The 12,348-nt window shown below is 51.5% G+C and overlaps 1 protein-coding gene across 10 annotated transcripts in view; it reads right to left on the minus strand.

Moving 5' to 3' along the window:
- The window catches only part of ARHGEF11 (Rho guanine nucleotide exchange factor 11), a 113,039-nt gene that overhangs the window by 19,774 nt on the left and 80,917 nt on the right, over positions 1-12,348 (minus strand). For all 10 annotated transcript variants that reach the window (XM_018046324.1, XM_018046327.1, XM_018046323.1 and 7 more), the window contains 9 exons: positions 11,873-12,010; positions 8,240-8,314; positions 7,950-8,051; positions 6,786-6,884; positions 5,562-5,604; positions 4,388-4,484; positions 4,126-4,248; positions 1,457-1,480; positions 308-452 (listed from right to left, as the gene is read on the minus strand). In XM_018046324.1, the coding sequence (XP_017901813.1) occupies positions 308-452; positions 1,457-1,480; positions 4,126-4,248; positions 4,388-4,484; positions 5,562-5,604; positions 6,786-6,884; positions 7,950-8,051; positions 8,240-8,314; positions 11,873-12,010 (846 nt within the window). The remainder of the gene's footprint in view (positions 1-307; positions 453-1,456; positions 1,481-4,125; positions 4,249-4,387; positions 4,485-5,561; positions 5,605-6,785; positions 6,885-7,949; positions 8,052-8,239; positions 8,315-11,872; positions 12,011-12,348) is intronic.

Below are 12,348 nucleotides of genomic sequence, written 5' to 3' on the forward strand. Positions count from 1 at the left end.
CTGAGACAAGAAACACTAGGGTTTGTAGAAGGCCTCGGGAGCCAGATTGGGCCCTGATCACCTGGCCACTTCCCTTAAGATTGGCCCTAAACAAGTAGCTGGTGGAAGACTCATGCTTGTACCCTAACTAGCACATCTGCTTCTGGCCAGGGACTGGAGGGAGGGAGAGAGAGATCTAGTCTGGCGATTCTCAATGACTCCATGTCCAAAGGCAGCAGGACGAGCCAGGCAACCGGAGAGGGGTCTCCCAGCTGCCTCAGTGCAGGGATCTCGCCAAGAGATGCTCCTGTCTCGGGAGCTCCATCACCTTCTTGGTTTTCGGGAAGAAGGGCAGCCACTTGTCTTTGTCAGGAGCGGACTGGGCCTTTTCAGCCGTGTTGGGAGGTCGTGTTTCTCGAAGACGGATGCCCGCATGGCTCATGTAGGTATTGAGGGCGAAGCCCATGGGGCCGCTGTAAGAGAGGAGCAGGCGGTGAATGGGAAGCCGGTGGAAGGGCTGGGACTCTGTGGGCAGGGTGAGTGTGAGCGTGGGGTGCTGGTGGTGTTTTGACTTGCATGACTCCCAGAAGAAGTCAGAATTCTTTTCCTATGCAGAACTCTTCCCAACCAAGGGAGAGTGGGCAGTGGAAGGATGTATCAGTTCATCAAAACAAAAGCAAATAAGCCACAGGCATGCCTGGAGGATGGCGGAAGCTCACAGCTAAGGTCCTCGGGCATATACTCAGGGCTGGGATGGCAGACGGATGGGAAGAAAAGCCACCCGGCCCCGGCAAGTCCAGGTAAGCTGGCTTGGCCACCACCCACCCCAAGCACAAGGAGTAAAGACTAGGAAGGATCTGTCCGGTTGCTTCCAACTGCCAGAAATGAAACTGTCCAGAGTTCTGTGTTTAAAAATGTATTTGTCTCTCAACGCAGTAGAGAGATTATCCACTTTGTGGATTCAGTGAAGCAAATGCTTCAGCCCTGGCCTTCCTCCTCTCTGAAACAAGACTTCTATCCCCATCTTCTCTCCCTTATGAAATGTGTGTATGTATGCTCAAGGAATGCATACTCATTCTAACATTGGCTGCTGAGAAACAAAGGCTGCAAGGGAAAAAAAAAGTGCCAACGGAGTACCCCAGCTCCCCTCTGTAGGTACTGCTAACACAGGCTGATCCTATCACCGCTCCCTCTTTCGGCGGTTTACGAGAAAGAAGTGGAGGCAGAGCCAGGGCTGATGTAGGTGGAAAAGAGGAGGCCAGGAATGGGGGTGCTGGCAGCTTGGTGTCCTCACACTGAAGAGCAGGCCCACGTTCCTGGCAGTCAGGCCTGGACCTGTGACCCCCCCTGTGTTATGTGACACAGACACGTGGGAACTAAGCTCTGACGCTAGGGAGTCCCCTGTCCTTGGCAGAGACGCACCGCCCAGTAGCTCAGCCCCACTCCTTCCACCTTGAAACCATACAGACTCACTCACCTCCTGTCTTCCTCGTATTTGGACCTGGAACAAAAGAGAGAACAAATGACTCAGACTGCAAAGACAGAGGCTCGTCCGCCTGTGCAAGACTGGGAGGAAGGTAAGTCCTTTCCTAGAGGAAGGGAGGGTGTCTGGGAGCGGAGCCAGCTGATGAAAGGTCAGACTCAGACCCCTGTTCTCAGCTCTGGAGCCAGCCTGGGGCTCAGAAGGTGGGGGTTCTCACTCCTCTGAGAGACTCAGCAGAGTGACAGTGATGATGGTATCCTTCTGGCTAAAAGGAACGGGGACTGTGGCAAATACAGCCTCTTGCTTGGTGTCTGTTTCAGCCTCTGCAGCTATTACGGAGGAAGAGGCTCCTCTTTGTGTCTACCTAGGACTAATTAGAAGGGTTGGGTGGGCACTGAGGCAAGAGGAAAGAAGGTGAGGAAGCAGAGATAATACCTTGAAACTTGATTCACAGGACCCATTTACAAGAGAGAAATGACAACAGCAACTAGTATCTGTGTGCTCACTATGGGCCAGGCACGATTCTAAGCTATTTACATGTATAATATTTACACTCAAAATAACCCATGAGTCAGTATTATATATCCATTTAATGAGGCAAAGGCTTCATTCTTTTAAACAGGAGCCGCTGTAAGTAGGGTACCTGTGCTGTCAGTAATCATTTCATGCAATTCTGTGGTGCCGACGATCTCAGAACAGGCTGGGCTGCGTTCTGCCTCCGCCCCTGGATCACTGGGGTGGCGGCCATCGCCTGGCTGTGGTTTGGGAAACGAAGGCCCAGAAAGACTCAGGCTGAGGCCCAAGGGTTGCTTCTAGACTGTGCCCGCCCCACGGGGCCTCATCTAGTCTCATCTCCAACCCGGACCTCTTGTCAAACGCCAGGTTCACACACTCAGCTGCCTATTCAAATCTCCAGTCTGATGTCTGCAAAGACCTGAGATTTCTGACACTTGCAAGACTGAGCCCCCGACTTTCTGCCACCAAACTGTCCCCCAAACAGCGGTCCCTAACTCAGCTGATGGCTCCTTTGTCCTTTCAGTTGGTTAGGCAAGAACTACGGAGTCTCCCCTGGTTTTCCTTTCTCTCACATCCTATACATCGTTTTTTAGGAAATTTCTCCTGTTGGTTCTACAGACAAAACACATTTGGAGCTGACTTCTTTCTACAGCCCCCATCACCAAGGCTCCGGCCTGAGCCCTACTGTGTGAGCTACAGTGGCTGACTTCCCTGTTTGGAACCCCTCCATGCTCTCCCACCACCCTCCACCCACACTCGAGCCTCACGCTCCAGTGGCTCTTGTTCACCAACAGAGAAAAACCAAAGGAGTTACAACAGGCTCTGCGAGGCTGTACCTCCAGTTACCTCTGATGTCAGCACTGAGTTTCTCAATCTGCTCTGGCCACACTCATCTACTGTTCCTCAAATATGCCCTGGCTGTTCCCTCTGCCTGGGGTGCTCGTCCCCCAAGACGTTTCCAAGGAGGATGTCCCCGTTTTCTTCCTGGATCAGGCTTTATTTGAAATCGTAACCCACTGGCTTAGGTGCTCCTGACCTCCCTCAGCCTGCACTAGGTACAGTTTACTTATTATACACTGCATCCTCTTCCCACGATAGCATAAGCTCCAGAAGCGCTGCTGTCTACTGATGTATCCCAGGAGCCTAGACAGTGCTTAGCACCAGTGGGGACTCCACAAATATTTGCTGAATTGAAATATCAGCAGAGATCCTCTAGCCCAACTTTTGTCATTTTAGATGAGACCTGCTGGCTCAGACGCTAAGTAATCTGTCTGTAACGCAGGCGACTGAAGTTTGACCCCTGGGTTGGGAAGATCCCCCCTGGAGAAGGGCATCGCCACCCACTCTAGTATTCTGGCCTGAAGAATACCCATGGACAGAGGATCCTGGTGGGCTACAGTCCATGAGTCTCAAAGGGTAGGACTCAACTGAATGACTAAAACTTTCACTTTCAAGGTGGATGAAATGGCTTGATCAAGGTCAGACAACTACTCAGAATCCCCTGACGGTCCAGCTGTTAAGATTCAGCACTTCCACTGCAGGGGCCACAGGTGACCCTCCATGCCCATGGTGTGACCAAAACGAAACAAGCCGCACATCTACTGAGTGGAGAAGCAGTAGCGGGGTGAAAATCTACGTCTATGCCTGGGAGCATCCCCACAAAGTCATTCCAGGAGCCTGGGACATGTTCAGAAAACAGGACTGGAAAGAGATAGCCACAGCAGGTGTTCCAGAAGTGCCTAAGTTCAGTTAGCTCAGCACTCTGGTGTACTTAGTTAAGAATGGTTCCATTTCCCATGAGCCATCTGCCTCCTGAAGGAACTTCATCCCCCGGAGAATCACAGTGTAGCTCTCACACTCAGTGCCAGATATGACCTTCGAGCAAGAAGAGAGAACCGTCAGGGGGAGGCTCCGAAGGGAGCAGGAGGCTCCCTGCGTTCCTGGAGCCTGTGGTTTGTCACAACCACTGGATTGCTGCCAGGAGCCCCAGCCTGGCACATGAAGTAGGAGGGTGGGACTCTCCCCATCTTCCAGGGGAAGACGGGTCAGGCAAGCAACGCAAGAGGGGGAGAGGCTGGGGAACAGACCCATGGGACCACATCAATCTGTGCAGCATGTCTGGGGGTGGCAGTGTACTGGAGACTCACAGGATGTCTCCTAGGGCAGCCAGCTGCTTCTCGGCCACCTGGCGCTCACGGAGAGGGTCCCCATCCAGCTCCAGCAGGTCGTTTTCACCGTACAGGCTGCCCAGCCCCAGGGTACGCTTTGTTCTGAGCCAGACACACAGAGAGAAACAAGTGTATACCAACGTTCAACACTGGACAGGGAGTGAGGTGCGCGCACACACACACCAGGGGAAAGAAAAGGGGCGAGGAGGCAGGGAGGGCGCAGGAGGGGCGCGCAGGGTACCTGTAGTCGTGGATCTGCTCCTGGATCTCGGGCACGGCCGCCTCCTGAGCCTCGCAGAGAGCTGCGCGCACATCCTCACTGCTTCGCAGGCGCAGGTCTGTGGCGGGGCAGAGGGAAGACAGCATGGGGAGGGGCGGTGGGGAGCAGGAGGCTGCATCAGCTCAGGACCTCCAAGTCCCCTGTGGTCCCAGAGGGCAAGCTGGTATTCTGTCCTCCTGCTGACTAAGGCAAGGGAGGCCTGGACCTACCAGGTCTCTCAACTCAGGACTGGAATCCTGATGTCCAAGCCTCAAGGACTAAAGTATTTTCGGGGTGTTCTACGCTCATTAAGTGGGGAAGCATTAAAGCTCGTCTCTGGATGTGTCCAGACGCTGTGCTCTGACATCTAGGGCAAACCTCGAAGAGGCCCAGTCTTCCTCCATGGCCCCAGGCCCAGCTCGCAAAGCTGAAAAAGCAAGGCTGCCCCAGCTCCCCACCAGAAACTGGACGGTGCCTTTCCTGGCCCTACATTCGCCCTCTGCCTGTGCCCACAAGCTTCCTGTCACCCGGGCCTGGAAAGTGCCTCTTTTCGAGGGTGGTTTCAAACTCCTACCCTCCAGAAAGCTCCTGGGATTCGCCTCTCAGACTGACATCCTCTCCACACTGCCCCCTCAGCTCTTCTACTCAGACTTGAGTGAGGAGGCAACGGAGCAACCAGCTCGTGCACTGGCTCCTCACTGTGTTACTTAAGGGACTCAAACAAAGCAAAACAAAAGAACAAAAACACTCCAGGGTTCTGACTGCAGGTGGGGTGGAGTGAGGCCCTGGTTTCTGTGTTTTTAAGAAAGAATTCCCCAAGGGATCCTGATGAGTGACCAGGTCTAGCAATCCAATTTCCTCTTGGAACAGTTGAGCCAACTGAGGCCCAGACAGGTCACAGGGAAGGCTGGGAGAAAAGACCTTGGTCTCCTGATGAAGTCGTGACTCCCCATGACAAGTTCCAGGCAGGGTGTGTCCTCTATTTGTGCGTGTCCATGGACGACTGCGAGGAGGAACTGTCCTTATTTCCTCCAATCTGAGAACAGCTGCCCAAGGCAGGGACTGTGTGCGTCCCCTCCTTTCCCTGTGCCCCATCCTGAGGGGCCAGCACAAGACGGACCCAAAAGGACACGAACTGACCAAGGAGCCAACTTACCAATTTCGGCCTGCAACATTTCTGGGATCTTCACCCTCAGAGGCTGAAAGACAGAGGTGGGGGCAGAAGTGGTGAGGTCCACACACACACCCGAGCGGAGGTGGGCGGTGCCATGCAGGGTCGGAGGGGCTTCGGAACATCACCTGCGCTCCCCTCTCCCTGTACCACCACGCCCTCCTCACCTCCCGCCAACTGAATTCTAGGCTAGCGATGTGAGAAGTGGTCTCTGAGGTGGCAAGGCAAGCTAGGGCCACACTCTAGGGTGGCCCCTGTACTCTCCCCACTCTTATTTCAGGGACATCAGGGTGCATAGAATGGAAAGGTCCAAAAAAGTGACCTGGGACCAGTTTAGCCGCGAGGGAGAAATATTTATGAGGCGATTTGACCGCCTCCCGTTTCTTTCACTCTCAAAGGAGAGCTGGCCTCTGTTACCAAGTCTTCCCATGAGTGCGCTGCCTGGCTCTGCTCTACAAGTGCCTGACAGCTCGATCCTCAGGCGGTTCCCTAACAACCAACAGGGAACAACTGGCAGCTCTGACCTCCTTACTCAAGACCCGCTGAAGGGAACAAAAATAAAAATCTTGAGGAAAAACAGTTTATTTCCCAATCTCATTAGTCTCAGTAGCTTACTGCCAGATGAACAAACTCATTTTGGAATTACTTTAGTTGATCAGATTAGAAAGTCCAAGATGGGAACGACCCTCTGCAGGCCAGGGCACTGCCACCAGGTAACCCCGACACATCCCTGGGAGCTACGTCCAGAGGGAGAGTGCTCATCTGCCCCAGACGCTCTGGGGTCCCCTCCCTCTGAACTCTGCCTTTGGGCATTAAGAGCAAGTCAGGCTGAGCTTCAGCAATCTGGGCTCGCCTCTTGGCTCACTGATTTCTATCATCTGATGTCTTCATCCCAGGGATGAGCAAGGCAAGGAGAGTTGAAGGAAACCAGGGCACTGATCCAGAGGAGACCAATTAGGACATGATGTAAGTTCTTTTCTTCTCTAAACATTTCAGAGAGAGGCAATGTGCATTCTACCTTGCCACATGTGGAACAAAACAGGTACAAGAGGAGATCAAACTTTAGAGACTACAGCTAGGAGCAGAACCCAGGAATCCTCTTTAAGAACCTGTCTAAATTTGGCCTGAATGCTTTGCTTAGTTTTCCCTCTGCTTCTGAGTGGTCGAAACAATATAACCAAACTGTAGTCCAATTTATGACTGCCTTACCGCATTTTTCTCTAGGAAAATATTCCAGATGTCTTTTCCCAAGCTTCGGGAATCCTTGGGGTTTGTTTGCTGATAAACTTCTGCACACAAGTAAAAAAGCTAGGAGAGAGAAAATGGGTTAGAGTGATTCTCAACCTGGAGTCTTTTTGCCCTCCAGGAGACACCTAGTAATGTCCAGTGGCATTTTTGACTGTTACGTCTGCTACTGGCATCTAGTGGGTGGAGTACAGTGATGCAGCTAAGATCCTGCAACGCACACGCCAGCACCCCAAAAGGTCAGTGGTGATGAGGTTCAGAAGCCCTGGCTGAGAGTGTTTCAGAAACCTGTGGTTGATCATTCCCAGCCCTTGGTGTGCACACGCCTCCCCCAACACGATCACTCCCCCACTCTGACTCCTCTCCTCACGTGACATTCTGTCTCGTATTTGTTCATCTGTTGTTGTTAAGGGCCTGTGTTTCTCTCTGTTGTACCTCATCTTCCCTCAGGAACGCTCCTGAGATACGAGTGCTCGGGACGTACACATGGGTGTTCACAGAACACCTGCTGAGCAGACGGATGCTGACTCCGGCTTCTAACAGAGACAGCCGCGGAAAGGAAAGACGGCAGTGCGTGCCAAGGGCAAGAAGCTTATTCTGGAGAACACGACACCAGTCTCTCTCCTTCCTCTCCCTTCCTTTATGAGCAGCTGAGCAGAATGACAGAACCTGGTAAGGCTGCTGGCTCAAAGCACTGTCGCCGGGGACCCTGATCTCCACCCTTCATGATCGATCCTCTTTGTCATCACCTTCAGACTGAAGACATTTTATCACCTTGCCTGTCTGCCAAGCTTTCTTGTGGCAACACTGTATATTTACAAGGGGTGCTCTTTAAATCCCCCATGATTCATCTGTATCCACCTTCATTCAAAAAACCCAGAAAGACCATCTCTTCCAAGCAGATTCAGAATGACCGCTTTCTTAGTCTAGCCCTCCCTCCTTCTCCTTGTGTTATGGATACAGCTAGCAGCAAGAGTCTGTTTCACCTAGGTTGCCCCTTCTTTTCTATTTTGTCTTGTCTTCGTGATGCTGGGTCGTGCCCACGGATCTGACTGACCATATCTAGAGCGCAGGGACAGAGGCCAAGCACAAGCAGGCATTCATTTGAGACAGACACCTGCGACTTACCAGGGGACTGGGGTCCGCCTGAGAGAAGATGTACCGCAGAAAAACCCCCAGGTGAGCTGGCCGCGACTTGAGTTTCTCGAAGTCCTGGAATATGATGTCGCTCTGGAAGGCAGAAGGATGGGCAGGGCTGGAGGGCGCAGAGGGAGGGCGCTGCCTGCCTCAGCTCAGCTCCCGTGGTCCCTGCCGGATAAGCGTGGCTCCCTCCCCCACGCTCCCTCCCAGTTGGTGCCAGTGCAGAGCGGCGGGTATGACAGAGAATGATGAAAGGAGAAAAATCAGGAAACTGTTACCTCGTTGTTGAAATAACCCGGGTCATAATCTTCCTCTGGGCCAATAATTAAAGGCTTTGGGCTCTGATCTACACCCTGGGGGAGAGAGTCAAGTTGCAGACATGAGAGGGCAGAGGACAGGAATCTGGCCTCCACGGTGGAGTCTGCTCAGGGACGGCATAGGGCTGACAAGGAAAGCCACACAGGGCTGCTCCACATCGGCACCTCCCCACCTCCCCCAAATCTCAGAGGACAGAATCAATGACTTTTACTTGCAGGAAGGCAACTGCTCCTGGGTGGGGCAGGGCAGACTCAGAGAAGCCTGGTCACATGACTTATGAAGATGGGAAGCGAGAGAAAGTGCTCACTTCCTGTTTGTGAAAGATATGAGGAGGGAGTGTCAGCCTGCAAAGTAAGAACCTAGAGCTCCTGCTGGACGGGTGGGCTGGGGGCTTTGTTGTTCTCCTCAGCAGCCCCCACTCCCCAGACACACAGCCTCCAAACCCACTGCCTCCACGCGCTCCAGGTGCCCTCCGCCTCTGCTGGAGGAGAGCCCTGTGGTCCCTCTCCGCCTCCCTGAGTGAAAGGGGATGGAGCCGATCCTTTTCCAACATCATTGCCATCATTTCCCGGGCCAAACCCCCACATCCTGTCTAAAATGCAAGCTTCTCAGCATGGGTTTTCTAGCCTCCCCTCTTCCGCCACCAATTAGGTCTATGAGAGATTTCACACTGCACACTTCTCAGATGCTTCAGTTTAGGCTTTCTCCTAAAGGTGACTTGAGCTCTCAAAGCTCTCCTCCCAATTATACTTTTCACTCAATTTACTCTCCCTCATATTCAGTGATTCCCTAACGAGGTCTGTGTTCTGGAACCCGTCTAGAGTAGGCACTTTTCATGCCTCCTTTTTCTCAGGTCTAAGATACCTTCCTATTCCACCTTCTTGAGAGACTTCTCCTGACAGTTTCTCCCCAATACTCCTCACTCATTTTTGTTCTCCTGGATATTTACAGACTCTGCGCTCAGAATGACTGAGTATAGAACACGAGAGACTCAGGATACATCTAGAGATCAGAGTCTAGCACCCAATTATAAAGGCATGTTTGAAGTTGCAGAGTCAGGCCTCATGTGCTGGACCTGTATTCCTCAGACACACCCTGAGTATCCTCCTCTCCCCTGACACTCACTCCCCTGAGGTCCAGGATTTCCAGGGGGTGTTGGATGACCGCTTCTGGCTCTACTTGGCTCTCTAGTGAAGTCTGAAAGCACTAGCTTTTTGCATGTTTGGGAGAAGGATTTATTTTTTTAAAGTCTTTACAAACCTTACAGTTTTTCTGATTGCAAAAGCAGAATATATTTATCATGTGTGCGTGTATGCTAAGTCACTTCAGTTGTGTCTGACTCTTTGCGACTCTATGGACTACAGCCCACCAGGCTCTACTGTCCGTGGGATTCTCCAGGCAAGAATACTGGAGTGGGTTGCCATGCCCTCCTTCAGGGGGATCTTCCTGAACCAGGGATGGAACCTGTGTCCCCTATGTCTCCTGCATTGGCAGGTGGGTTCTTTACCATTAGTGCCACCTGGGGTTTCTATCGCAGTGGTACTCAGGTGGTGTGAAAACTGCTGGGGATTCGATCTAAGAGCTTGTCAGCCTCTTCCAAGGAAAGCAGCGGCTGAGCAGCTCATCCTGAACCTACTGTAGAGGCAGCTGTGTGTGCGTTCTGTCGCTTATTCATGTCTGACTCTCTGACCCCGTGGATCATAACTCGCCAGGCTCCTCTGTCCATGGGATTCTCCAGGCAAGAATACTGGAGTGAGTTGCCATTTCCTAAGAAAATCAAATATTGCAGAATTATATAACAAAGTTTCAATTCCCTATGATTCTACCCTCTAGCTGCTGACAGTTTCATGGATGGTATACGTTTGCACCTGTGTTCTTACGAACATAAATTGTTATTAAGCAACTGGAATTATACTATATGTGCTCTTATCACTCAAAAATAACAATTTAAATAGTTTTCCAAGTTGAAACAAGTTCAGAGGAGGAGGAAAAGGACTCTGGGACCAATTATTCCACACCTGCTCCTATTAGCCACCTAAAGCAAAACTTCCTTTAAGAACAGGATGTGCGCCGGACCTCCTTGGTTGGCCCTGTAGTACTACTAAGGGGGGGTGGGATGGGGTGTGCAGAAGTGGGAGAGGTCTTCAAAGAGCATCCAGGACAGGAGGCAGGTCTGCACTGGGGCTCAGGAAAACCAAATTCTAGTCTGATGCTGCCATTAGCAAGCTGAGTCTTTGGATGGTCCCTTAGCCTTTCTCTGTCTCAGTCTCTCACTGAATGAAGATTCTCATGCCTGTCTCCTTTTCTGGTGGGGACAATTAAGTTAGAATTTTTTTTTCCTAAAGGAAATAGCACAGCAGCTGGTGCACTAAGCATTTCAATACATGCGCAATCCACTTCCCTGCTCTCCCCTCCAAGACCTGTAAAGTAACTACACCCTATTCTACAGGGAGAACTAGAGCATCAAATCGTGTCTGATGTTTAACATAAGGTAATGACAGATTTCCTTTAAAAATAAACAAGTTTTAAAACGGAGAAGGCAATGGCACCCCACTCCAGTACTCTTGCCTGGAAAATCCCATGGACAGAGGAGCCTGGTAGGCTGCAGTCCATGGGGTCGCCAAGAGTCTGACATGACTGAGTGACTTCACTTTCACTTTTCACTTTCATGCACTGGAGAAGGAAATGGCAACCCACTCCAGTGTTCTTGCCTGGAGAATCCCAGGGATGGGAGAGCCTGGTGGGCTGCTGTCTGTGGGGATGCACAGAGTCGGACACAACTGAAGCGACTTAGCAGCATAGAGAAAAATATTAAGTAACATTATACAGTTAGTATGAGAATATGGAAAAAAATTATGGCGGTAGCATATGAATTTTAAGAACCTTTAAAGAATTTTAAGAGGCTTTACAAAACTCAGAGCTTTCTTGCCAATGTCTCTAACAGGGAATGACTGAGCTCCTGTCTGAACAATGACAGGCAATTCCCTGGCTCTCAAGTCAGACCATTCCATTGTCTTATAGCTCAGATTCTTTGCAAGCTTTTTGCATGGAGCCAAAACTTGTCTCCCTGAAATCTCCCCCTGGACCTAGTTACCCTTGAAAGTAGTAGCTTTCAAATCAGGTTTTGCAGAACCTTAGGGCTCCAGAGAAGTACTCCTGCGGTCGGGGGCCAAAGTGGGGTGGCTGATTAGGAAAAGTTCCAGGTAGTGAGCTTTACTGTGTTTCTATATCAGGGTGCCAAATAATAAGATTTTGCTCAAGAAAGGAACTTTGCTAAAGAAACAGAAGGTTGAAAGTTACTATTCTGGAGAAACACTGAACAAATCTATTTCCTGTTCTATACAGACAATAAAATAAAGAGCAGCAATCTGTCCCTTGGACATCACTTCCCTACAGATGTATTCACTGACTCTTCACCCAAAAACTCAAGACAGCCGTTCTCCTGTGTATGTGTTTATACCAGGTTCTTCCTTCACTATCTGTCCTTTAGTCAGTCTAAACAGGGTTCAGTCTGATCATCCTGGGCCATGCATGGGGAGCCCAGGTCCGAAAAGAGGGAAAGGAGAAAGCCCAGCGTGGCTCTGGTCACCCACCTGGTCGGTGCTGGGGGGAACCGGTGCGTCGGAGCCCTGCCGCCGGTGGCGCTGCGCCAGCCGGGCCACGGTCACAGGGGAGGTCCGAGGACTGTCCAGCCCAGCGTCTGACAGCACCGAGTTCCGATTCGCCAAGGACTAGAGGAACAGAGGACTCCGTGAGAAAGAAACTCGCCCAGGAGATCCTCAGGGGTCTGCTCATCAGCTAATAAAAATTTAGTACTTACTCTGTGCCTGGCATTATACTAGCCCTTGGTTGTGTATTACCTCATTAGATGCTTACAGCAGCCCTCCGAGGTAGAAGCTACTGTTCCTCCCACTTCTCGCACAAAGAAACTAAGCCTTGGAGGGGCTCCGAGACTTGCTGAAGATCGGATAGTCAGTAATGCGGTATTCCCCAGGCAGCCTCACCCCACTGCCCGCTAGGCCCCCTGCTTCCAGGCATGGAGCCAGCAGGGGCATGCCTACTGCGGCTT

This window comes from Capra hircus, chromosome 3, assembly GCF_001704415.2.
Source record: "Capra hircus breed San Clemente chromosome 3, ASM170441v1, whole genome shotgun sequence".
NCBI lineage: Eukaryota > Metazoa > Chordata > Mammalia > Artiodactyla > Bovidae > Capra > Capra hircus.